Source organism: Quercus lobata, chromosome 6, assembly GCF_001633185.2.
Source record: "Quercus lobata isolate SW786 chromosome 6, ValleyOak3.0 Primary Assembly, whole genome shotgun sequence".
Lineage (NCBI taxonomy): Eukaryota > Viridiplantae > Streptophyta > Magnoliopsida > Fagales > Fagaceae > Quercus > Quercus lobata.
The window spans coordinates 22,221,515-22,248,060 of record NC_044909.1 but is presented as its reverse complement, the minus strand read 5'-3'; the positions used below and the strand labels follow the sequence as shown (position 1 = coordinate 22,248,060).

The 26,546-nt window shown below is 36.2% G+C and overlaps 1 protein-coding gene across 1 annotated transcript in view; it reads right to left on the bottom strand.

Annotated features, from left to right (window-relative positions):
* LOC115994982 (myosin-6-like) overlaps positions 1-26,220 on the bottom strand; it is a 28,418-nt gene extending 2,198 nt beyond the window's left edge. The window contains exons 1-35 of the mRNA XM_031119362.1: positions 25,807-26,220; positions 24,358-24,486; positions 21,863-22,006; positions 21,438-21,583; positions 21,195-21,354; positions 20,982-21,040; positions 20,674-20,833; positions 14,406-14,555; positions 14,199-14,335; positions 13,979-14,125; positions 13,765-13,866; positions 13,273-13,330; positions 13,078-13,179; positions 12,062-12,099; positions 11,754-11,880; positions 11,476-11,646; positions 11,258-11,389; positions 11,056-11,165; positions 10,913-10,973; positions 10,441-10,618; positions 10,108-10,313; positions 6,719-6,838; positions 6,334-6,432; positions 4,823-5,035; positions 4,535-4,674; positions 4,232-4,361; positions 4,056-4,130; positions 3,762-3,932; positions 3,268-3,414; positions 2,980-3,162; positions 2,103-2,234; positions 1,944-2,014; positions 1,191-1,290; positions 899-955; positions 599-655 (exon numbers count right to left, since the gene is read on the bottom strand). Coding sequence (XP_030975222.1) covers positions 599-655; positions 899-955; positions 1,191-1,290; positions 1,944-2,014; positions 2,103-2,234; positions 2,980-3,162; positions 3,268-3,414; positions 3,762-3,932; positions 4,056-4,130; positions 4,232-4,361; positions 4,535-4,674; positions 4,823-5,035; positions 6,334-6,432; positions 6,719-6,838; positions 10,108-10,313; positions 10,441-10,618; positions 10,913-10,973; positions 11,056-11,165; positions 11,258-11,389; positions 11,476-11,646; positions 11,754-11,880; positions 12,062-12,099; positions 13,078-13,179; positions 13,273-13,330; positions 13,765-13,866; positions 13,979-14,125; positions 14,199-14,335; positions 14,406-14,555; positions 20,674-20,833; positions 20,982-21,040; positions 21,195-21,354; positions 21,438-21,583; positions 21,863-22,006; positions 24,358-24,486; positions 25,807-25,809 — 4,215 coding nt within the window. The 5' untranslated portion in view covers positions 25,810-26,220. The remainder of the gene's footprint in view (positions 1-598; positions 656-898; positions 956-1,190; positions 1,291-1,943; positions 2,015-2,102; positions 2,235-2,979; positions 3,163-3,267; positions 3,415-3,761; positions 3,933-4,055; positions 4,131-4,231; positions 4,362-4,534; positions 4,675-4,822; positions 5,036-6,333; positions 6,433-6,718; positions 6,839-10,107; positions 10,314-10,440; positions 10,619-10,912; positions 10,974-11,055; positions 11,166-11,257; positions 11,390-11,475; positions 11,647-11,753; positions 11,881-12,061; positions 12,100-13,077; positions 13,180-13,272; positions 13,331-13,764; positions 13,867-13,978; positions 14,126-14,198; positions 14,336-14,405; positions 14,556-20,673; positions 20,834-20,981; positions 21,041-21,194; positions 21,355-21,437; positions 21,584-21,862; positions 22,007-24,357; positions 24,487-25,806) is intronic.
* Positions 26,221-26,546: the final 326 nt, after the last annotated feature.

The following is a 26,546-nucleotide window of genomic DNA, read 5'->3' as shown; positions in this document are numbered from 1 at the left end:
ACTATTACATTTCACTATCTTTGTATATTCTTCATGCTTGCAAAATGTCATAGTAATCAAAGATCAATAACCACGTCATCAATCAGTTGTTTATTCAAGTTTTTATAGTTTAAAATAATGCATAAGAGATGAGTTTATGAATCGAATGATAAATAACATCCGATTGGTATGAAAATTGGCATAAATGTTAAGAACATATAGAATATGTAATCCAATAAAGGAATTTTCAAAATATAAGTTCAATGGCAAGTTATTAGATCGTTTAAGTGTAACATTACTTAGAGGTACATTACGTGTAACTTAAACCCAACCATATATATATATATATATATATATATAAAAGAAGATGTCTACACAATGCTACCATAGCTTATAAGACGCAACTTTTATTATATAGTATACGATTGTGTGAATTTCACACTCTAAGAGTGACTTTTTAATCGAATATCTCATTATAGTTGATGATATTTTGGCAGAGTGACTGACTTTTTAATCAGATTTCTCATTATAGTTGATGATCTTTTGGCGCACAATCATGCACGTGCGTGCATGCATGTGTTTGTGTGTATGTGAGAGGGAGATAGAGAGAAAGACTTACAGGGCAGAGGTCATTTTTAATTTCATCATAGGAAATTCTTGACTTCTGGTGTATAACCTGCAGAAAAAGTTTTTCTCAAATTAAGTTGACATTAATATCTCCATTTAGCCAAACTAATTGGTAGTTAAGTTGACATTAATATCAACTCCATTTAGCCAAACTAATTGGTAGTTAATGCACAATCCCGTGTAGCTAGGTTGCATGTTTCTTTTAGATTGCTATCAATAAAAAATTCTTGTCAAAAAAATTTTAAAGTAATCACTTCATATTGTTCTACAACACAGAAACGAAGAAACATACCAAGAATCCAACTGCCTGCCTTACGTGTTTGAGTTCATCCCATGATGAACCAGCATACTGCAAGGAAAGGAACCATTAAACAAACAATAAAAAATATCTTTTCTTATTGGTGAGTTACATATGCAAAAATGGGTCTTAAACCCATCACCTCACTCTCCACCCCATTCTTGTGAGGGGGAGAAAGGCCCTTTGAGCAAGAGCTCATTAAGTGCTGTTACCAAGATCCATTAGAGAGGAAGGTGATAGTTGAAGAAGTCTGAAACTGCAGCCCTTCACTGGTAACAATACTTACCTCTTCAGTTGCTTGGCCACACCATAGTTCTAACTCAGCCAACCCAGACTTCACGTATTCCCCGTTGCTGAACGTGCAGCACTCTCGACGAAGGAGAAGGCTGCAGCAGCATCAAAGAATAATACATCTACAAGTTAACACTGATAGCTTATAATGTACACCATACGTAGAGAGAGAGAGAGAGAGAGAGATGCAGTGTATTTGGAGCAAGCATTGCCATTTCAAGAAAAGCCATGTGGACAGGTCTTCCTCCAAGCAAAGATATCTTTTAGAACATGCGCTCAATTATTTTAGGCATGCGCTTAATTTTTTTTTTTTTTTCTTGATAAATTCAGAAGTTACAATGTGACTAAAACACTTTGGTAATTTAGGCATGTGCTTAATCGATTTAGAAGTTAGTTAGACATGTTGGAATTAGATTAGCTTGTGATTATTATAGCAAGTGACAAATTCATTTGCACATGTACTTGGGAATAGTAATTTAGTTTTTTTTTTTTTTTTTAAGTGTTAATCAGTTATTATGACATCAATACTAACTCTGTCGTATAAATAGCCCTGCTATGGCCTTTTAAAGGAAGCTTTTGATAATTGAATGAGAATTTAGTCTTTCATGACTTACGTTTTGAGATGAGGAATAACTCCCTCGGGGTCGTAGATTACCTCCCCAACCACCAAAACAATTAGTTTCACTCTTTCTTTGAATGCAACATTGATGTTACTACATTTGAGAGAGAGAGCAGAAGAGGAATTTACCTATTAAAGAGCTGTACATTAATATATGAGAAAATTTGACTGAATATCTTCTGAACAAAAACTGGAGGAACCTGAAACAAAACCGACAACAAGTTCATGGTTCATCAAAATCCATAAATAAGTTATTCATTCAAAAAGTTGCCTGAAGTAATTCCATACAAAATTTTCTTTTAATGTACAAAGAAGCCTATTAAGGCTATCAATGATGAGGTGCCAAGGACTAGCTTGAGGACTATTGCTATTAGACCGTCCAGATGATTTTAAAACACTTCCTCTTGACATTCTGGGTGCCTGCAATGTCAGATAATGGATAGCTGGTGTTAGAAAATTGCTACACTAAGACATAGCTAACCAAATTAATTGATATAGGCTAGCACAGAACACCAGTCAAAGTTGAAATTTTACCACTCAATTATTGAATGAAACCCTCCAACAATGACAACATTTTAGGCAAGTAATATACATCGTTCGTAAAACTCAAATGCCAAGCAGTGATACAAAATCAAACCAGCAAGCATAGCTGGCATCTTCACCACCATGAGCAAAAAAAATATACAGAAAACTACAACAGACCCACCATAAAAGTCATTCCATGTTTGTAGCAGGGTATAATGTAAAAATGAAAATCCAGAGTAGGAAAGGAGAAATTTAATACAAGAGAAGAGAAAATTCAGCTTCAGCGCAAAAGCATGTTGGATCATGGGATGCTAACTCTCATTATCACACATTGGGTCCTTTTGGTTAGGCATTTTGGGAGTTTAAAATAGAGTTTTAAAACCCAAAACTCTGTTTTGCAACCACAACTCCTCATAAATTTTTTATAAACGCTCATTTTAAACTCAAAAACACAGTTTTTTAACAGCTTATACAAACACACCCATTATATTGTGTAAGTTCTAGAAGTTACCAATCAACAGAGGCAGTATTAATCATTTGGAAAAGTTTAAGTGAAAAGCCATCACAACTGAAAGAATATTAAAACCATGAAACAATTTATTTTGCAGGTTAAGTGTTGGAAAATCAGGATTCATTCTACCTGGATACAAGAAGAAAGCAGTGGTGACAAGTCCTTCTTGACATTGTCTCGAATGATTCCATACATCTTTTCCACATATGCTACAAGCTGCTCCTTAAACAGCAAAGCTGGATACTTGGCCTCAACATGGCGTACTATGTCAATTGGACCAACAGAAAGATTGGCAGAAGAAGAACGGAAACCCTGGGGGAAAAAATTAGTGATTATATGATATTTTTGCACACATGTTAAAATTATACACACACACAAGCATACATATAATATATATATATATAATCATCTCAGTACTTGGGTCATTCTCCCAAATAATGATGTCGGGGTGGGAGGCTTCCGTGCTGCAGTTCCACTGCTGGCTTTTAAACTCCGTTGGAGCAAGAACAATAATGTAGATGTGTTGGTTAGCCAATAAGCCATATGATCATTGTTATCCTGGCTCTGCAAGAAACATTAAAACAAGCTCAAACCGTGTTAGATAAGTTCATTAAAGTCGATAAAATTTCTTTTTCTTTTTTTTTTTTCATTTTGCTTGGGAGGGGGATTTGCTGGGTAGTGGGGGCTATACAAACACCATTTTATTACTGGTTCACATCATAGAGAGAAGAATATTTTTGTCTCCCTCAAGCTAATTAATTGAAACTGTTAGCAATATAGCAATTACAGATCGAAGATTAGTAGCAAGAATATTCCTCGGACTACCCTCCCACAGTTTGCCACAACACATTTCTGATCTCTACATTATCCCAGAAAATTAACAAAAATCTGCTTAAGGTTGATAAACTTACCTCTATTGCAGAACCAATTAACTGAATTAGGCGATCAAATACACTTGTTCTTTCTGCTTCAAATGATCTCCAGTGAAGAAGACATTTGTAAATGGTAAATGCTCCAACCGGTTTTCCTTCACTAAACCCAAGATCTTGTGTCACACATTTTATAAGAGCATCTACACTCTCCTGCACCAGAAACCAATATCAGAATTGGTCCATTTAATTGTCACACCAAAAATAAGGCAAACAATTAATTAATTAACAAGCATTCAATTTATTTTTTGTTTTGATAAGTAATCAAATGCATACATGCTGCCTTTCAATTTGGGATTTCCTGAAGGACTCAGTACCCAACTTTTTTGCTGGCGCAGCACTCTGTGGTTCCTGTAGAAATAGAGACTCTCAGGACTATATAGCAAGGGTAGATAACAATAAGTAAACAGTATATAAAAGTAACTTTCACTGGTTTTATTTTCCTCACTTACATGATGCCCATTTTCCAGAGGTGTTGGAATTGCTAGATGTTCTGACATTTTTCTAACAGGTGAATTTGACAATGCTTGATGACGCAGAACCTGGTCCTCAGTTTCCATGTCAGAAAGTTTTTCTTCAAGCCTGAGCAAAAATATAGGCAATAATTTAAATAAAATTAATCTTTAATTAATAATTCAAAAATCAAAGCATAATAGCTAAACCCAAGCTAATCAAGAAGAAATCCAATTGACCCAGATTCCACAATAATTCACACTTTACACCAATTGATAGCAGTAGAAACTTGCGGCAAGAACCTTTGCATGGACGACTTCAATTCAATTATCTTTGACTCTGCATCCAAAGCTTGCTTCAACCGCTCTTCACTAATCTTATTTGTTTCCTCATATTTCCTCTCTGTTTCATCAATTTTCTTTTCCAGAGAATTTACCAGAGCCTACAAATTGCAAGAGACAGGATGACATCATCAATTATGAGCAAATACTTACAACCCACATCCACAAGTAAACATTTAATATGCCTCTGATTAAAACCCAAAGTTTTTTTTTCAAAAACAACATATACCAGAGTTTCAGCAACCTTACCTTGAGCTGTTCATTTTCAGCAGTAAGTTTATTAACTATTTCATGATCAATAACTGGAACCTCCTGTACAATTGGAGCTTGTTCAGCTGCTTTCTTGGCAGCCTCGAGTTCCTCAATAAGCAGTGTTTTAGCTTCTTGAAATTGAAGTTGTATCTCTTCCAGAGCAAACTGCAGTTTTGTGTTTTCCTGTGTTTTGGCTTCTTCAAGGTCAGCCTGCATTGATTAGAAACAAGCCACACCAGATAGCTTTAGAGTTTACAGAGTAACCACATAAAAGAACACCACCTTCTAAATACATCGATTAGAAACAAGCAACACTAGATAGCTTTGAAGACATTCTAAACACAGTGATAAAAAACAAGCAACACCAGATAGCTTTAGAGTTAGCATGCTTTCAGATCGTTTGGTGTTACTTGGGTTTAACCCAAGAGGGTTATCAATTTATTGTCAGGTTGGAGAATTGGTTGGGAAAGAATTCTTCGAATATTTGGAATTTGTTATCACATTGTGTGTTGTGAAATATTTGGAGGGAGAGAAATAATCGCACTTTTGAGTAATCAAAGCTTTCTGGGGACAAGCTCCTAGCTTTATTTGCAGAAACTTTGCTTGATTGGTCACATGAGTGGGGATTTACTTCTAGGGAATCCATTTCGCTGTTTTTAGATCCCCTTTACTCTTGTACATAATTTTCTGTTTTCTTTTTATTGCTTGTACATATTCTCTTTACCTACTTCATTTCTTTAATGGAGTAGTTTTCTTTTAATACTATTTTTTCTTACCTATCAAAAAAAAAAAAAAAATTTAAAGGTAGAAAAGAACCATTTGGAGTAAAGATAAATGATGCACCAAGGTAGACAGAGCGCCTTCTTTATTTAATTTTTTTTTTTTTTAGGGAACATAATACGTAAACATATTTTTAAATGGGAAAAGCAGCCTGTAGGTTTTATAAGATATGCATCCTTCACACTAAAAACTTCAATTGTACATCAATATTTATAGAGACCGCTTACTGTATTAACATATCATTGGAGGACCATCAATCTCAAAAACTTAAGCAGTTAGACAGCAAGACAAAAATGAAAATCCCACTGAGAAACAAAATGACATTGATAACCTCACACCGTGCCCCCCCCACAAAAAAAAAAAACACACTACCAAATAGAGGGATAGCCAAAAATTGAATCAATGACCTCTCAAACAAGGCTCTAACACCATGTCGAAACCATCACTTCATTCTTTTGACCTATACAGCAGCTTTTTACATTTAAGCAAGCATATGAATTAAAAAAGAAGAGAAAATTCCACCTCAAGAGAGTGCCCTTGAAACTTAACTTAAAAGGAAGCCAACACATGCACCAAAAAAAGGGAAGAGAGAGGGGGGGGGGGGGGGGGGGGTTGAAACCAAAGCATCCATAGCAAAACCTCACATGAAATTCAATTCCTCCCAGTGTTCATCATGATGACAGCTAATTGAAAATTTGTGTATTAATCTAAATAAAGAAAATTATTACCCTCATTCTCTTCTCCAATTGCAGACGCCAGGTCAGTTCTTCAACTTGCTTTTCTAGCTTATTTTTGGCAGCTTGAAGAGCACCAGTCTCCTTAGCAGCCTGTGGACATACATTTAAAATCAAAAAAAAAATCCTCACATAACCACTGAATGCAAGGTGCATGCAAGCCACAAGGAACCAGAGTATCTGACTTTTGAAAAATACAAACTTGTCATTCAAGACCTAACTATAAGATACAAACTTGTGAAGATTATAATAAGTAGAATGAATATTTATATAGCACATGAATATCTTATAAAACATTGCCACATAAGAAGATTTTAGAAAACATTAAACTAACAAGCATGCCCTCGCCAAGCAAAGAAAGAAAGAAAGAATTCATCACCATTTTAAGTTTCCGTAACTCTCTACGTGCAACCTTTGCTCTCCAGGCACATTGTGTGGCTACGGCTGCTTTCTTTATCCTTAAATAATGAAGACGGGCCAAGTATCTTCGGCATTGACTCTGTAACAGACATGAATTGACATAGAATCATAGAGCATAATCTACCTTTTAAAAAAAAATTAAAAATTAAAAATTTATAAATAAAAAAAAATAAAAACCCTCAAACCAAGTGACAGTTAGTAAATAGCATAACAAATGCACCACCACTTCAATTCTTCCACTTTTTCCTTTATTTAGGCTTCTTTGGGTTCTTGGTGTTTTAAGCTTTACGAATTAGTATTTATTCTTTTTTCCCTTTTTCTTTTTTAGAGGAGTCCCCCATATACTTGCCTCCATAGATAGAGCCCTTATGCAACTTAATGAAGCCCTTTGTTAGCCAGATAACTGAACAATAAAAGGTGCCTTGGCACGGTAAAATACTCAAATCAGCTACTTGATGGAAAAAGTAGACCTTTTAAAAAAAGGTGGTTCACACCAGAAATAAAGGTGAAATGAGGCTGCTTTTGGTTATCAATTTCCTAATATGTCACAAGTTTGAATGTGCAATGTTACTGCCAGTACATGTCAAGATACAGCCTTAAAAACTATAATATCAAATGTGGCTTTAATTGCAGAGCTTGAAGATGTGCCTGAATTATGTGCCACCAAAACGGAACACAACATGAATCGTAACCATAACATAAAGAAGAATCTAAGCACACATCTAACACCTAAGCCATATGGAACAAAAATATGGTAATAATGGTATACACTTTCTTTTTATATTAAATCCCAGCCAATGGCTGTATGCCCCTTAATTTATTTATCTTGCTTTTTCTGATAGGTACTAAGAGATTTTAATACAGAGGAAGTTCTAATGCACAAAGGATTTACAAAAAGCTCATCAAAAGATTAAAATTTTAAATCTGAAAAAAAGAAAAGAAAAACAAAACAAAAAAAAGGGGTGGGGGGGAAACATGGGTAGCTGAAAGCAAGCATCCAATCATACAATTATCACAGAATTAAAGATTGAAGCTCAAGTGTTTTTTTTTTTTTTTTTTGATAAGTACTAAGAATTCATTGATAATAAAAATAGAGACACCCAAGCACACAGGGAGTATACAGGGGTGAACAAGTCAAGAACGAAAATTACAAAAGTCAAGTAAATCCAAAATAGAAAAAGGATGGTTTCTCCACACAGAGAACCATTCAAGTAAGGTTCGGATGAAAAGAAGCTTGAGGTCAGGCATAGCACGCTCAATGTCTTCAAAGCATCTACTATTCCTCTCCTTCCAAATACACCACATCAAACAAAGAGGAACGACCTTCCAAATAACTCCATTGCGGTGGCGACCAAAGCGACCTTGCCAGCAAGCAAAGAGCCCAACAACAGACAAAGGCATGACCCAACACACTCCAAATAAACCAAAAACCATATCCCATAACTCCGAAGCAACTGGGCAATGAAGGAAAAGATGGTCAACACTTTCACTATTACACTTGCACATATAACACCAATCCAAAATGCAAACCTTTCTTTTCCTTAGATTGTCAATAGTCAAACATTTCCCCAAGGCTGCAGTCCAAACAAAAAAAGCCACTCTAGAGGGGATCTTCTGCTTCCAAATGCTTTTCCAAGGGAAAAATTGCTCACTATGGCCAACAAGAAGATGGTAGTATGCACTAACCGTGAACCCCTTACTCTTACAAGGCAGCCAATATCTCTTATCCTCCTCGATTCCCCTTACAGGAGTGCTATAAATGGAATTGATGAAGCTCCTGAAAACTTCCAATTCACGATTATGCACCTCCCTACAAAACTAAATCTCCCAATGGAGGCCTCCATTGGAGAACCTCATTAGATCCGCCACACTTGCCTCTTTGCTACAGCTAATCCTATATAATTCGGGATAGCGGACTGCAAGAGAGGAAGTTCCACACCAACGATCTATCCAAAACTGCACTTTTGAACCATCTCCAATATCATACATAATAAACCGAGATAAAGAGTGCCACCCCCTACTAATATTTTTCCACAAACTGACATCATAAGAACCAGAGGAAGAGCTAGAACACCAACCACCCCAATCACAACCATACTTTACCTCTATCACTTGACGCCAAAGAGCATCCCTTTCTTACCCAAATCTCCAAAGCCATTTCCCTAAAAGAGCTATATTGAAAGTTCTCAGATTTCTAATCCCTAAACCACCTGAAGAAAGCGGGGTACACACCGTAGACCAATCAACCAGATGAAATTTGGGCTCATCTCCTAGGCCAAATCCCAACACCATTAAAAGTCCCATTATCCAACTTTCTCCAAAGAGTACACTAGGCAAAGAAGAGTCATATTCCATACCAAACTGTTACAATGTTGTCCAAACAATCCTTTTGAACTAAATTACACTTCACCAGAAAAAAAAAAAAATATATATATATATATATATATATGAAAGACTACAATTCACAACTGATGAACAGAGCAATAGATGGTCAATTAAATGGCAACTGAATATACGTGTTCCACAGCCAGAATATTACCAAAAACAGTTGTCCAAAAAAAAAATAAAAGGGAGTGGCCTCCCTGAACTTTGCTATACTGTACAGTCTTCCAATAAAATTACTCGTAACTAGAGAACCTATCCACACCCATACTCATTAAGAGGTCAGAATATGGAAAGCCCAAACAAGAGTTTCAATTTCCCAGCCCTATTATGCACAAGCAAACTTGAGATTCCATCAATAGATCTTCTGAAGATCTACTAAATAAAATAAATAAAAGATCGTCCAAAGATACCAAATAAAAAACTAACAAAACCATCCTTATCCTCTGCTATTTAAAACATATTAGAAAATAATTCTTTAATGCAAAAATCCCACACCAAGTATAACGCCAAAAGTTCTCCACAAAAAAAAAAAAAGAAAGAAAAGTATCACAGGATTCACAGCAAAAGCAGTACTCTTATACTTTCCCCCTACCACAAATTTAACACACTTAGAAAACTTCTCCTAAGTCCTAACCTGCCCAAATACAACAAACATACTACTATCACTCACTCATCCAAGTCCTAATTACATGGTCTGCTAGCCTTCTTGACAGTGATAAAGTTCTTTTTTTTTTTTAAGCAATTAAAATTGAAATAGAAAATGCCAAAACAGAACCCAATAACAGAGGGAGTATACAAAAAGGCATCCCCAGAAGAGAAAGGAAAAGGACGGTAAAGGAAATTAATAACATCAATAAACTTCTTGCTCACATTGTTTCAAATATATAGATTAAAAAAAAAAAAAAAAAAGAGAAAGAGAACTCTCAAATGATAATTCTCTTATGAACAAAAGATGAAATTTACCTGGATAATAATGGCAGCTCTTGTCTGCTTCTTGAACTTAAGCTCATTACGAGCAGCCATCCCACGCACACCACTCTGTAGAGAAACGGCTGAAGAGCACAAATTTTTATAAGCATTCCTAGCAAGATACAAGCGACAATGTTTCTGGATTCTCATAGAAGCAGCTTCCCTTCTCATGTTGTCATAACAATGGCGGGCAACTTGTCCTGCAATCAGCTCAAAGAAATCACATTATTAAGTTGTACAATTAGCCCGATTGTTAGTCAACAAAACCTCGAGTTAATACTCTCTGAATCAATTACCAAGATACACATAAGTAACACTACGCATTACCTCTACACAAGGCTTGTATTTGTATGGCAGACAGCCGTAACAAGATGAAAGTTTTACGACCCAAATATGAGCGAACTCTTCTTTGGATAATGCTTGCTGATCTTCCTAGGACCTCACTTCTACAACCATCTAGCTCTGCCATCTGACCTGCTCTAAGAAACACTTTCGTTTTGCCAATCTGAAAAAGTAAGAAATCAAAAATGTTCTACATGAGATATATACGAGGATTTAGGCTCATGTGTGACAGCAGCCCACAACAGCATTAATGCACTATGCGGTATACTTTAACAGTGGCTACTAGTGGCAGTACAATGATACAACAAAAACCCAAAACCAATGCAATGAGGGTCTGCCATGCATTTTCAGTACACAGGAATTTGCCAAACAATACACAGAAAAGGAAAAAAACAGAAATTTGTTATCAATTAATTGTTCAAGCAGTACATAGATCACTGAACTTATGAAAATATACCTGATAGCCTTTAAGGTTCACCTTCTCAAGAAGCCTCTTGCAAGCAGTGACCTCATCATAGCTTACAATGAATAAGAACTAAAGTTAGTGGAATAAGAATCAAACTCCACGGATTCAACAAATGAAATGACAAAAAAAGTTACCTTCCATTCAAAACATCAGGTGCCAGGATGCCAAAACGACATAGAAAATCATCAAAAGTCTTTCTGGTGGGATATCCAGCACAACTGATCCTAATTGCCTCCATGACTCCCTGAAATATGACATTGCCAAGCCAATGATGCAAGTGCTTAGAGAGAAAAAAGAGGAAGGGATTGATTAGTCAGACCAAAATATTGAACTTACCCCACAGCGAAGTTGCTGTAAAATGTTATTATTCTCAAATATGGCTGGCTTGAGAAGGTTATTTGGCTTTACACAACGAATGTAGTGTGGCTCAGTGGCACTCAGTGTCTCTAGCAAAGCTTGCAATTGTTGCTGTAGTGAACATTATTTATGAAAAACTGAAAGGCATATGGGAAGAATTTAAATTGCATTGTACAGACATAACAACGGAAACAGACCTTAAACCGAGAACCTATTGATGAAAACTTTGATGATTTGGAAGATTCTTCAGCTAGAGGTGGGTACAAGCCTGAAACAAATGGGCACTTGGAAGCGCTCAGGAGTGCTTGATGCTCTGCAACAACATAATCTTTATTCTTCTCCAGGAAGAGTTCAGTTTGATAAGTGACCTAACAAAAACGTTTCCCCCCATTAAAAATATATTACAGTGAATTACATTCTTCTTGGTGTTTCAGGCATGTTATTATGTAAATCAAAGTGAACTTCAGATACTTACATCGCCAGCATAATGGCAAATGGTGAAATCGTTACGTGACAACTTTGGCTTGCTAAAGCGTTTATGGTCTTTAAAAGATTGGTAGAGTTTTTGTGCAAATGTCTCATTTGTTGATCTTGGAAACATACTACAAAAAAAAAATAAGAAGGGCTATGTCACAATCACCCAAAATATATACAATAAAAAAATTTTAAAACAAATAAATTCGAAAATAGTATCGCATGGACCAAACAGAAAATGCTTCATAACCATAGAAGACAAAAGGGAATAACAGTAAATGCATCACTGGTTTATCTTCTAAAACATACCAAGCCTCATCCAGAAGAGCAATGATGCCACCTGGTTTCTGGATTACAAAAGCACATGTTAGAGAAAAATAGAACACACATTATGTCATTCATCAAAGCAGACCCCTTTTATCCAACAATGAAAAGAATTGAAGTGGGGTAACAAGTATAAAAGAGGCACAAGAACAAAAACAAGAAACTTAGAAGGACAAGTAAGACTCCATTGCACAAGAGAAATTACTGTACAGCCAACATGGAGTTGTGATAAAATAAAGCTTCATACCATGCATGCATGCGTGTGTTTGAACTCTTACTGAGGCAACCATACAGCCCCCATTAGTTAAATAAATCAAAGTACCAAAGTATTCTGCCTTAACATTTGATCATACAGAAGGATCATTTCCGCAAGGGAAAAAAAAAAGAAGCACCCAACCATCAGAAGTCCAATTTTTTTGTGCAAAGAAAGAGATCTTTAAACTAGCATACAGAATAGAACCATGGATAGTGGAATTAAGTGTCGCATACTAGCATCAAGTACTGGCACCTAGTGCATTAGCCACAAATCCTCCAATCATTGGGCCTGAAGGGGCTTGACTAGCATAAAAGAAGAAAACCAAAGAAATCAGAAGGATTCAATAAGAAAATAGAAAGTGGGAATATTACTTTGTGTGTCATCAAGAAATATTATACATATTAGAAGTAAAAGATTCGTTACAAAAGACAAAACAGGTACAACTCACGTATGAGGGAGGTATACAATTTTACAAATGGACCCTAAAGAGCCAAAACAAAAATTTGATAATATTTAGAATAAGGAGTAAGAAGAAGAAAAAGAAAAGAATCCTGAAGCACACGCCAAACCAAGAAACAATCTCAAAAACAGAAGATTAAGCTTATTGCAATAGAGATCAAAACCAATATAACTTCGACTCTTATCTTTCCTGCAGGCACACCACTGCAGCAAAGTCACTGCTTCCACATTGGATGGCAAGCTGAAGCAATATTTAGAACATCTGGCAGTAGGGAAACTTACATACCTTTTCCAGGAGATCAAGAACATCCTGGTTATCAATGAAATCTATATAACTCCAGTCAATTTCTTCTTTTGTATACTCTTCCTGCTCCATTTTGAAAACATGCTGCCAAACACATTATTGATGTCATATTAAGTTAGAAGTAATTTAAGATATCCAGGAATCCTAAGAAACAGTAAACATATTTCATTTTCAAACCTGGTTGAAATGTTGCTGCAGTTTTTCATTTGTCAAATTGATACAAAATTGCTCAAAGCTGCACAGAGACAACTGACATTTTACAGACTGCAAAACTCAAAATAGGGCTGAGAAATATCACATTATATAACTATGACTACATATCTACACAAACGCAAATAGCCATCATCCAAACAAAAGCCACAAAGCAGCCCAAAAAGTAAGCAGAAAGCAATGACGCAAAATTTTCCTTGTAGGAGCATTTGAACAAGTACATCAATCAGCTCATATGGGGGTTGTCTAAAAGAACAAAAATATGGAGTCATTGAATCAACAATAATGCTTTTTTTTTTTTTTTTTAATTAGTAGAACCAACAATAATGCATCAAGGCCACAAAGTTTAAATGTCCAAATTAAACATCCCCATCAGATCAACCACTGGGATTTCAAGCTGTCCTTTGCAACAAATTAACCTCAGTAAACAATGAAAACAAAAGCGTACCGGTTAAGCACCTGTTTGTCTTGAAACTCTCAAATCCATAAATATCAAGAACCCCGATCAACTTCTTTGAATGAGGATCTTGACCAATAGAATTATTGATCTTGTTCACAAGCCTGGGTCAATAAGTGTTCAGAACGTTATTCTCACCCAAAAATAAAAAGGAAGATAAATCAATGGATTCAATTTATACTTCACGATGGAAGTACTGAAGCTTGTAGAACCTACCAATCAAATAACCTTGAATAAACAGTTTTTGCCAAAGCATCCCTACTGAGAGCTGCAGACTCTGGATCGATCCACTTTGTTATGGTCTCATCCCGTGTCACAATCTCACGTTTGCATAATGAGTCTTCAAGAAACTTCTCATCACACCTAAACAGAACTTGCAGATTATGGATTTGCATTTCAGTTCTCTAGACATTATACTTCAAAATTTATCACATACATGAAAAGTTCAGCTGCCGTTGCAAGATGGAACCGAGATCTGTCATCTTTGGGTTCAGAAGAATCTATTTCTTTCCCCTTTGCAAACTCAACATTGCCCAAATGGAGTATTGCAGAAACTACTCGGAATATTGCATCCTGAGAAAAAAAAAATTAGTGGAGATTTCATATAAATATTTACTGTCAAAAAACTACCCAGACATAGTACCTGCTCATCAGAACTGATCCCAACACCATCCATAGCTCTTCTAGTTGCAAGGTACTCCTTAGAATCATCCACTCCATCCAGCTCATAGCAATTTGATTGATTTAAATAATGGAAAGTTCTTGGGTTACCCAATTTGTACTTCTCAACATCCTGATAGCAGAGGCACAAGGAAACATGTGGATGTGGGAACTCCAAATTACTATCAAATATTTCCATCAGAGTTGAAGAGAAACCAATCAGGGAACCAACTCGACATAAAAAAAATAATAGTGATGGTCAGTGTCTCATATTTTATATGAAAATTAAGCAATAAATGTCACTAGAGCACTCTTCCATACCAGATACAGAATCAAAGGGAACCTAGGGTCCAACCCCATCCAACAGATACAAAAAATTTTAGCATGAACTCTGGTGCTATGAAACCCATTGGATGCATGAGTAACTTCCCAATCCCAAAAAAAAATAAAAAATAAAAAAATCTAGAAGAATCTTTCAGAATTTTATAGCTATACCGTTTATTTTCACTTTTCCCATTTACCTGCCTTGCAAGAATCAGATCGCCCATCATTTGATAACTGTTCGTTATGTGAAGGGAAAACTTTTAGGGGTTGCTGATATACTTGATCAATCAAAGGTTGATAAATATAGCTATCTCTCATTTCTCAGATTTGAGAGGGAGCTCATTCTAATGAGTCTAAAACTAGCACTCTTAAGGATTAAAGGTTCAACATGAGCCATGCAACCATCCAAGGAAATTTGAAAAACATAAATCAAATAATGAAGGCCTTCAAAAGTTATACTTGTCTCAAAATTCAAGTAGATGGGCAACCTGATGTAGGCTACAAGAGGCTCATTAAGGGCTTTTTTTTTTTTTAAAGGCAAGCTTGGAAGCCAAAGAATCTTGTTAACATTAATTTCAATTTATAAGGCCTAAGTCAAGACCTCTAAAGGCTATTCTAGATCTTAAAGCATGGTCAAACTCCTTGGAGTGTCCTTGTCCAACACATGCCTGAATGCTTTTTAAACCATATATTGTGATAAAATGAGATAAACACCATAATTAAACACATATTTCTGTTGCTTATGGGTCCATATAATAATTTTACCATTATTCATATAAATTTACCTTGGAGATACTTTTTATTTTTCTTATAAACCAAAATTTAACATAATATATACCTAAAATATATATTCATAAATTAATTAATTGTCACAACCCTTTATTTATTTAATTTTGACAAATCTTATCAAAAAAAAATTTATTGTCACATCCCGCCATCCTGACCTGATGTAGCTATATTCATATTATTTCATACCATATCCAAAGTCCATGCTTCCTGGTTCTAGATAGTATCAAGTCTTATTTTTTATGGTTTTCTGTCATTAAAAGGCTACTTGCTTTCTCAACCCCACCCCTTACCCCCACACCCCCCCCCCAAAAAAAAAAAAAATCTATTTTTTAATATTGAACTCTTCTTAGTTTTAGAAAGCAAGGGTACTTGGGGAACTTCCATAGTGTCGGGACATGGTATGTGGTTGTGGCCCATAGAACCTATTATAACTAGCTTATTCTATCTGGTCTTCTATAATTTTTAGCTTGGTTTTAGCACTTCCTGTACTGGTCCTAAAATCTACTAGGATCAGGAGTACACGAAGCCTATATATATTGAAGTAACTCTTAGAAATTAGAAAGAACTTTTATTAATAAAATCTCAGCCAAATTTACTCTCTTTGGGGGGTATGTAAAAAGAAAGTAATGAGCTAAAGGAGATTCCATTAAAGTTCTTCTAGATGAATCCCAGAATACCTTGGTGAGATTCTGCAGTTATATCTTTCTTTTTCCTTCTATTCTTTTCCCCTTTTTTATAAGTAATAAATCTCTATTAAAATAGAACTATCCCATGTATAGGTTTTATACATAAGGTGCTCCAAAATAATTACAACATTATAGAGTAACAATTTAAAAGAGAGAGAATTAATGAATTTCAAAACAAAATGTATCTCAACAGAGCCTAGAAAATGAGACCATTCAAACAATTATATTATAAAACTGATTTCAGCTAAACAATGGAGGCTTCCACACTGTCAAATGTACAATGATTCCACTCCCTCCATAGGGTCCACAATTAAAAGGAGCTAGATTCCAAACAGAGGAAGAAGTTTACCAAACTAATTCCTCTAAGCTGAAACAAGGGTGGTGAATAAAGTGGAGGAAGCAGTGAGGCGATTTTCGGTTGCTTGTAAATTTACAAGTGTGTGTGACCAGTTTGTATGGGCGTTTACGGGCGTATATGGTCCTAATTCTTCAAGAGACAGAAGGTTTTTATGGGAGGAATTATTTGGTTTGAGCAGTTGGTGGAATGTTCCATGGTGTGTGGGTGGTGACTTTAACGTGGTAAGATTCCCTTCTGAGCGCTCTAGTTCTACCTCTTTTACTGCTGCTATGCGGGACTTCTCTCATTTTATTTCTGAGAAAGGCCTCATTGATATTCCGCTTCAAGGGGGAGACTTCACTTGGGCTAATTCTCGTGAAGTTGCTTCGAAGGCTAGGCTGGACAGATTTTTATTTTCTGCAGATTGGGAGGATAAGTTTCCATCTGTCTCTCAACGACGCATGCCTAGGCTGTTATCTGATCACTTCCCGATTGCTCTTGAAGGTGGTTCTTTTCAGAGAGGTAGGAGGCCATTTAGATTTGAGAATATGTGGCTTAAAGATGAGGGTTTTGTGGAGAAGGTGCGATCTTGGTGGGATTCTTATAATGTCCTAGGAGCTCCGAGTTTTGTTTTGGCCAATAAACTGAAACTCTTGAAAAATGATTTGAAAAAATGGAATGTGGAGGTTTTTGGACATGTTGAAGATCGGGTGAGAAAATTGTGGAAAGATCTTAGTGATTTAGAGATGATTGAGGAAAGTCGTATTTTATTGGAGGAGGAAAGGCTGCAATTGGAGAGAGTTCGAGGTGATTTAGAAAAAGTGATTTTGATGGAGGAAATCTGTTGGAGGCAGAAGTCTAGAGTCCTGTGTATTAGAGAAGAAGACAGGAATACCAAGTTCTTTCATCGTATAGCTAATTCTCATAGGAGGGTTAATTCTATTGATAGGCTTATGGTGGATGGGGAGTTATCTTCGGACCCGGTAGGTATAGCAAACTGTATCTCTCAGTTCTATAGGCAGCTTTATATTGAGGATGTGGCTCATAGACCTGTCCTAGATGAAGTGGACTTTTCTGGTATCTCAGTGGAAGATGCAAGTTGGCTAGATCGGCCTTTTGAGGAGGAAGAGGTGTTTGGGGTGATTAATGATTTTAATGGTGATAAGGCACCTGGCCCAGATGGCTTTTCTATGGCATTCTTTCAATCTTGTTGGTGTGTTTTGAAAACAGAAATTATGGCTGTATTCCACAACTTTCATACTCAGGCAGTGTTTGAGAAGAGTCTTAATGCGTCGTTTCTTGTCCTTATTCCCAAGAAAGTGGATGCTGTGGAGGTTAAGGACTTTCGGCCTATTAGCTTAGTTGGGGGGTTTATAAGATTATTTCTAAGGTGTTGGCTAATCGGCTTCGTAGGGTGGCGCATGGGCTTATTTCAGATTCACAAAATGCTTTTGTAAAGGGCAGACAGATTTTGGACTCCATATTGATTGCTTCTGAATGTATTGATAGCAGATTGAAGTCAGGAGTTTCAGGTGTGTTGTGTAAATTGAATGTGGAGAAGGCGTATGATCATGTGAGTTGGGATTTTTTAATGTATATGCTTCAGCGTTGTGGTTTCTCAGAAAGATGGAGAAAATGGATTAGGTGTTGCATTTCAACTGTAAAGTTTTCCATTCTGATCAATGGTATCCCATCTGATTTCTTTGGAAGTTCTAGGGGGCTTCGACAAGGGGATCCATTATCTCCATTGTTGTTTGATATTGTGATGGAGGCATTAAGTCGTATGTTGGATGTGGCTGCCTCCGCTGGGCAATTCTTAGGTTTCTCTGTGGGTAGTACGGCTGGTCCATCAGTGTTGGTGTCTCATCTTTTATTTGCAGATGACACGTTGATTTTTTGTGATGCTGATCCTTCCCAGATTGCTAATTTGAGGGCGATTCTTGCTAGATTTGAGGAAGTATCAGGGCTTCGTATTAATTTGGGAAAATCTGAGTTAGTACCTGTTGGTGGGGTGCTTAATTTGGAGGCTTTGGTTGGTCTGTTGGGGTGTGGGCAGTCTTCTCTGCCCTTGAAATATTTGGGCCTTCCATTAGGTGCAAAGTTTAAGAATTTATCTGTTTGGAATCCTATCCTAGAGAAAATGGAGAGGAGATTAGCAGGTTGGAAGAGAATGTATTTATCTAAAGGGGGTAAGGTGACACTCATTAAAAGCTCACCCTCGTCTTTACCTACTAACTTTCTTTCCCTTCTTCCTCTACCGGATAAGGTGGCAAAGCGTATGGAGAAATTACAAAGAGATTTTCTGTGGAATAGGATTGATGGTGAACCTAAAATACACTTAGTTAATTGGGCAAAGGTCTGTAAGCCTTTGCAGGTTGGAGGGTTGGGTATTAGAAGGTTGGGAAGCTTTAATTCTGCCTTGCTAGGAAAATGGTTGTGGAGATATGGCATGGAGACTGATGCTTTATGGAGGAGGGTTATAGAGGCAAAATATGGGAATATTTGGGGTGGTTGGTGTACGAAAAAGGTGACAAGTCCTTATGGGGTCAGCCTATGGAAATACATTAGAAGTGGCTGGTTGAATTTCTCTAAACTCCTTGTATATGATGTGGGGGATGGTACTAGAGTGAAATTTTGGAAGCATGTGTGGTGTGGGAATAGTACTCTCCAAGAGGCCTTTCCGGAACTTTATAGTATTAGTAGGTCAAAGGATTCCTCGGTGGCTGAAGTTATGGGTTTGGTCTGCTGGGAGGTTTCACTGGAATGTGCAATTCCGTCGTCCACCACAAGATTGGGAAGAAGAAGCCTTTGATCGGTTTATGGGGTTGGTCTATTCTTCGACAGTGCGGGGGTTTGGACCGGATAAGGTTTGTTGGAAGCTTGCAAGGAATAGAGGTTTTGAGGTTAGAGGATATTATAACTCCTTCTACCCTACTAATCTTGTTGCCTTTCCATGGAGAATGATATGGCACTCGAAGGTTCCTCCAAGGGCGGCATTCTTTTCTTGGTCTGCTTCCTTAGGTAAGATCTTGACAACAGACAATCTTCGTAAAAGACGTGTGATAGTGCTTGACTGGTGCTATATGTGTAAGAGTTGTGGGGAGTCGGTGGATCATCTTCTACTTCATTGCGCCATTGCTTGGGAGTTATGGTCCTTGGTTTTCTGCCTGTTTGGTATTCAATGGGTTATGCCTCATACAGTTCTTGAGTTGTTTGAGGCTTGGCAAGGAAAGTTCAAGAGACATCGTCACATTGATGTTTGGAAATTAGCGCCTCATTGCTTGTTTTGGTGTATTTGGTGTGAAAGGAATGCTAGGAGCTTTGAGGGTTGTGAGCGTTCCTTGTTAGAGATTAAGTCTTTGTTCTTGCACACTCTCTTTGAATGGAGTGTGGTCTTTTCTCATTTTTCTTGTTCTTCTTTTCCTATTTTTCTTGACCGTTGTACTTTTGTTTCCTGATTTGTGCCCCCATAGTACATCCCCAATGTACTCGGTTTGGCACATCTCCTATTATTAATAATATTCTTACGTTACTTATCAAAAAAAAAAAAAAACACTCTTTTCTCTTTAAATTTAAGCCACAGCCAGTACTCATCTTAAACATTTACCAAGCCTCAAACCACATGAAGCAAATTTTATAAACCCCTAACATAGCCAAAACAAATTAACAAGACAATCCCCCCAATAAAGATATTCGCCACACAGAACACTCTTCAGAAAGAAACACCATGAGAAAACTAATTACACAATTTAGGGCATTAAAAACACCAAAATCAGTTGGGCAATTTTTTTTTTTTAAGTAATAAAATCTTATTAGCAAATTCATCAAGTACACTGGGAGTATACTAGCTGAAAGTTAATTGATAGTTCTAAAATTACTAAGATCAATAAGCTCAAAGAAGTTTGAAATGAAAAAACTCCCTGAAGCTCTCATCCACTAGCAGAGCCTTCAAAAATCAGTTAGGCACATTAGCAATTGTTTTGGTTGCAAGCTAAATTAGACGCTTTTAAATGGATGAGTAATACAATAAAGATCATGGAAGCAGACTCCAATTTCTCCATGAATACAATTTCTCAATAAATACAATTTCATATACATGCAAGAAATCAGTTTACCTCTTGAGGTGCAGCACAAAGCATATAAAAGCAATGATAATTTCGTTCAGGGTCAGAAACTTGACAAACACGGGATCGTTCTAGTAAATAAGTTCTGATGGCAGCTCCAGAAATTTTCCCCCTTTCATTGAACTGAATCTCCACAAACTTACCAAAACGGCTGCAATTGTGTACAACCAAACAGAATATATTACAGATCATAGAAATACAAAGGAAGATATATTTATACACACGCACATCCATATACATATATATTTGTGTGTGTGTGTGTGTGTGTGTGTGTGTCATTTGAGAAATAGGTTTCCCACCTTGAATTATTGTTTCTGACTGTCTTTGCATTACCAAATGCTTCTAGAACAGGGTTGGACTGCCAGACAAAGAAGAAAAAACATGAATAGATAGAATTTGTCACTGGTACAAGATCCATTCCCAAGAAAAGGCGACATCTCAGAATTCAACATCAGAGGTATCAACTTTAAGACCATTTGTTCAGATGAGTAAACATCAAATAGATTTGTTACCTCTAGGACTTGCTGCTCCACAGACCGTCGGCCATCGGCTGCAGCTTTCCCTCCCATGTAGGCAAGATAACGCATAAGCATTTTTGTACTTTCTGTTTTACCAGCTCCACTTTCCCCACTAACCAAAATTGATTGGCTAATTCCCTCATTAATCATCAATCTGCACTTACAAATTTTTTTATTTATTAGGCACGCTAGATATACTGAAGGACTCCTATAATTTTGGCAGGATATGACAGATACCTGTATGCAGCATCAGCAATAGCAAAAGGATGTGGGCTCAGCTCACCTATAGCAGCCCCCTTATACTGTTCCATCATATGATTATCATATAAATGAGGTAGCCTTCTAAAAGGGTTCACAGCTATCAATATATTTCCTGTGTAAGTCTGGAAACATCATTAGCCAGTTTAGCTTTGTATTCCTGAACTGTCAGAGATATACTTTCTGAAAAATACATGAAAGCTACATAATTCAGTGTTGATAGCAAATAAGTGAACTTGTCCACACTTCACAGACATGATATAAATAGAAAAAAAAAAGCATGCAAAACTAAGAAAAAACATGAAGCATCTGATCTTAATAAACAACCAGTCATCAAAATGTATACTCACAAAACGAGGAGACAGGGGGGGGGGTGGGGCCATAAAACTTCTGATAATACTCACATATATTTCATTTATATCATAACGACATCTTAAGTTCTGCAGAACCCCTGGTTCGTGCAGATAAGCCAGCCTTGTCATGTCATCAACACCACATGAAGGAAATTCAGGATCCTTTGGATAGACATTGGATGCTTTAACCACAACCTACAACACAGAAATATTAACCCTAAGACTTGATCACAATGTTTTTATATTGGGTAATTAGAAAAAATGAAACAATCACAACCAAAAAAAAAAAAAGCAACGCAGACACTGTACTACCTAAACATACAATGAAGGTTCTGTTAATAATACAGTGATGGAAATTTAGAACCAGGTAATAGATACAATCAAATGAACTTTGAACGTCATAATTTTGAAGCAAATATGCTTTGTTATCAAAATGTCGGGCAAAATAAGTAGAATGAAATATGGGGGAACAACCATATTTTCAGGATCATGGCCTCCCAAGAGAAAAAATGAAAACCAATTCCTTTGTACAGAGATTTCAGTAGTAGCACTTCCATTGCACTGGAAAGATGATAGGCCACATAAAAAGACTTTTAACGAACATTTCAAAGCTAATTTCTAACTAACAAACAAAACTATGATGGAGAATTTAGTGTCAAATTTAATTCTTCAAAAGTAATAACTAATAAGCTAACGTAAAATTTGGCCATAACATGTAAGAGCAAGGCTCAAACACCCCCAAAATCTTAACATATCTAATAGCATGTCAAGTGCCAAATATCAAGCCTCACTAATAGACATAAAAATAGTAAAATAGTTCTAAATTTTCTAATCAACAAAATGTCAATATATCAGAATTTCAAAGGTGAACTAATAATGAAAAAAATAGGATCAAAATATGGATAAATGTAGACTTGTATGTGTTGTACTTTTTTGTATTGGTACGGTATGTGGGAGGGGGAAGGGGTGGGTGCAGGTGAATATACATATACATGTGGTTGTGTGTGTACATACATAAAATTAATTCTTTCTTAATCCAATTTGCTTTTCTTTTCTTTTTTTTCAACGGTAAGTTACACATGCACCCAATGGGTGTTGAGCTCACAACGTCACCCTTCATCCACTCTTGTGGGAGTAACATTTGAGCCAAAGCTCATTGGTTGGTTAATCAAATCATTATTCATCATTCATCATTCATCATTCATCAATCAGGAAAGAAAATCTCGTTTATATTCAAGCGGGCATCATTCACTTAAGGTTCAAAAGACCCATCAAAGGCCCTTCTTATTTTATTTGCTAACAGCAACAGTCCTATCTATGCTAAGAAAGGCACATATCCTAGCATTCAAGTTGTACAATGCATATCCAAGAGCATCCAAATGCATTTCCAAATTGTAAAGAAATTATACTTTAGATCTAGATGTTTGTGTCTATAATAGAAAGAAAGAAGGTAAGTGTCGGATCATAAGCTGTGCCATTTCACCTCAAAACCAATTGGTGATGAGGAAGACATACTCAAATCTTTTATGACATTCAACGTCAAACCACGCGGGCCTATTTTTAGAGTAGTTGTAAGGAGTCAAATTGTGATCCCCCCAACAGTAAGTATGCTCACATTTTTATAATAATAATAATAAGTAAAATTTCGTTGATTAAAAGAAAAGAGTGACACCCATGTACACAGACAGAATACAACAGGAACACAAAAATCAAACATGAAAAGTACAACAATCAATTAAATCAGGCATGTATGCCAGCATTCATGCTGTGTCCAAATAATACCTAAGAGCATCCAAAAAGAATGGGCTACATTTCAAATTTTTGAGGAAAACATACTTTCAAATTTGGATGAACCTAATATCAACAAGGAATACGAGTTTTAAATGAAAAATAGATCTTCATCCCAGAAGCATCCATGCTAATTAGGATGTAAGATTCCCACATACCTATAACTTTTAAACTTTTTATAGTCCCCAATTCAATCATAATTTTCATACAATCCACTCCTATATAATTATCCTCTATGGCTTTGCATGCAATATTTCCCAAAAGAATGTTTGTTAAGTGTAGTTTCCATATGATGTTCTACACAATATTATAGGAAATTGTGTGTATATTGAAAATGTAGAATATATGAATGATTAAAGATAAAATATGCAACACAAGAAGTTCATGATAGAAAACTTACAATTCCATTCTGAAATCTCACCTAGGCATTTCAACAGTCATAAATTATTTTTCTAACAAAGAGTTTGTTGTGTGTATAGATGCAACATCTAACACGATATCCAAATGAGCTCTAGTTCAAATGAAATTTTGCAAATGAGCTCTAGTTCAAATGGCACTTCCTGCTCCTACAGAAGTGAGTGGAGTGTGAAGCCATGGTTTCAAAGCCCACTAGATGCATGTGTAAAGTACCAATTAAAAGAAAAAATTCTAATAAGTAATAACAAAAGCCAATGAAATCAAACATTTTTACACCATAAACACGATATCCAAAATTCTAGTGCAATAACTTCATATTGATTCTGAGAAGGAGCACTCACTGTCCTCCCCGATGTACAGTTTATTTTTATATCTTCATTATTAACTTCCTCAACTTCACCATCTATCCAAGTTGCCTCAGGATCCTCCACCCAAACATGGGATCCAATCGCTAAATTGGATTGAGCAACCTGATTAGTCAAGTAGATCATCAGCACATCTATCAAACAAACTGTAAAGATAGTGCATCTCCAAGATGAACATTGACATCAAATATGAGTTCCATGTATTCAAGCAGATATGTGAGGTTAGCAGCAAGAGTGAAGAGAGAAACCACTAATTATACTGGAATCCAGCTAAACATAATACTAGAACACACTGCAGACCTCTGCCTCCCCTGGCTAAACCAACAAAAATACGAAACATAATTCCAGCAACGGTTGATCAAAATCAAACAAGATATTCATCAAGACTATTAAAAAAAGAAAAAGGTAGCCCACTAAAATTTTTCTTTTCTACACATCTCAGTATAAAATTTGCAAAAACATAAAATATACATAAAACCAAATACAATACAAAGATATGATCATCCAAAATCAGGTAAACCAAACTATAGTGTGACTTCCCATGGTGCAGTTTTCATCACCTTTTTTTTTTTGGATGAATAAGATGATTTTATTACCAAAGAAAAGTAAAGATATACAATACAGCACATAGCCCAGACCAAGCAGCTAAGCCACAACCAAGGAAACAAGCAAACCACCATACCAGAACTACCCAACCCAGCTACCACCCAAAAAATAAAACCCTACAGTTAACACACTAAACAAACCAGCCTAAATCAACCAGAACTACAAGTTAATTCTCAGGTAAGAACAAATTTTCTTAACTCTAGCAGAACATTTCTCAGGAATGAAAGCACATTCTCTCCATCTAACCTCATTGAGGCAGTTCAGCACTTTAGTGCTAATACTTTGAAATAAATCAACCTTTGAAGATGTCCTAAGAATTTATTGCAACGTCCGAAAATGTATAGCCACTTCAAGGAAACAGTAGTAGAACACACTCTTGCCACATTGATATATATAACATTTATCAAATCCAAATATGCATTGTTTACACAACTCCCATTGATATATAAGATTTATCAAATAGAAATATGAATTGTTTACACAAATCCTTTCAACAATAAGCAGTCAATTACACCAAATGCTATCCGAACCGAACAGATTTTTTTTTTTTTTTTTTTTTAAAAAGACGAAACAGCATTATTTGTCAGAAAAAGAAGAATAGAAAAACAGCAAAGTTTGATGTATTAAGTAGACAGAACTGTCAGCACGAACCAAGCTACAAATTCCAACACTGTAAATTGCAAACACACACATATCTGAAAATTTCAAACCAGAGACAACAACCTAGGCATGTATGCATGAATGTATGTATATACTTGAAAAAAATTCAACTTCATATTTCTTTCTTATTATTAAAATAGAGGTAGAAAAACAATGTACCATTTTGAGATCTGAGGCCGAGGCTGAGCTAACAAACCCTAAATTCGCTCAACAACAACAACAACCACCTTGCAATGTGACCATAACACAGAATCCACAGATTTAAATCCAAAATGTCAGCCCAAATCACCACAATGCACGAGTCGTTTTAGCTCCGCTCTCTCTCTCTCTCTCTCGCTCTAAATGTACGGACTTCAAAGGAGAAAACCGTAACCGTAGGGGAAAATGAATGAGAGAATGCCGTTGCAGAGGAGCTAAAGGCTCAACAATGGCTGGAAGAAGAAGACTGGGGATCAGAGCAAAACCAAACCAAACCTCTCAGCAACTCTTTTGATTTTCTTTCCCACCTTATTATTTTCTCGCACTTTCCTTCGCTTTATCTCTCTCTTCTTTCTCGGCTATCTTTCTGTCTATCTCTATCTCTGTTTGGCTTCCCTATCAAAAACACGACAACGTGAACGCGTAAAACCAACATTAAAGTCCCTACTTCCATATTTGCCCCTAATATTTTTGTTTTATTTGCGGATACTGCCATTTCTGGAGTTACTCGTTCTGTTCCGTTGGACCGAAAAGGTCTAAAATCTTTCCAACAAAAAAAAAAACTAAACTAAAAATTTAAACGGCCGTTATTATTTAACTGGGTTTAGCTTACCTCTAATGTTACTGTTTTGTATCGATTTAATACACTTCAACACCACTGGACTTAAGCCAAATCTTTGTTAGACCCAGATAGTTTTTTA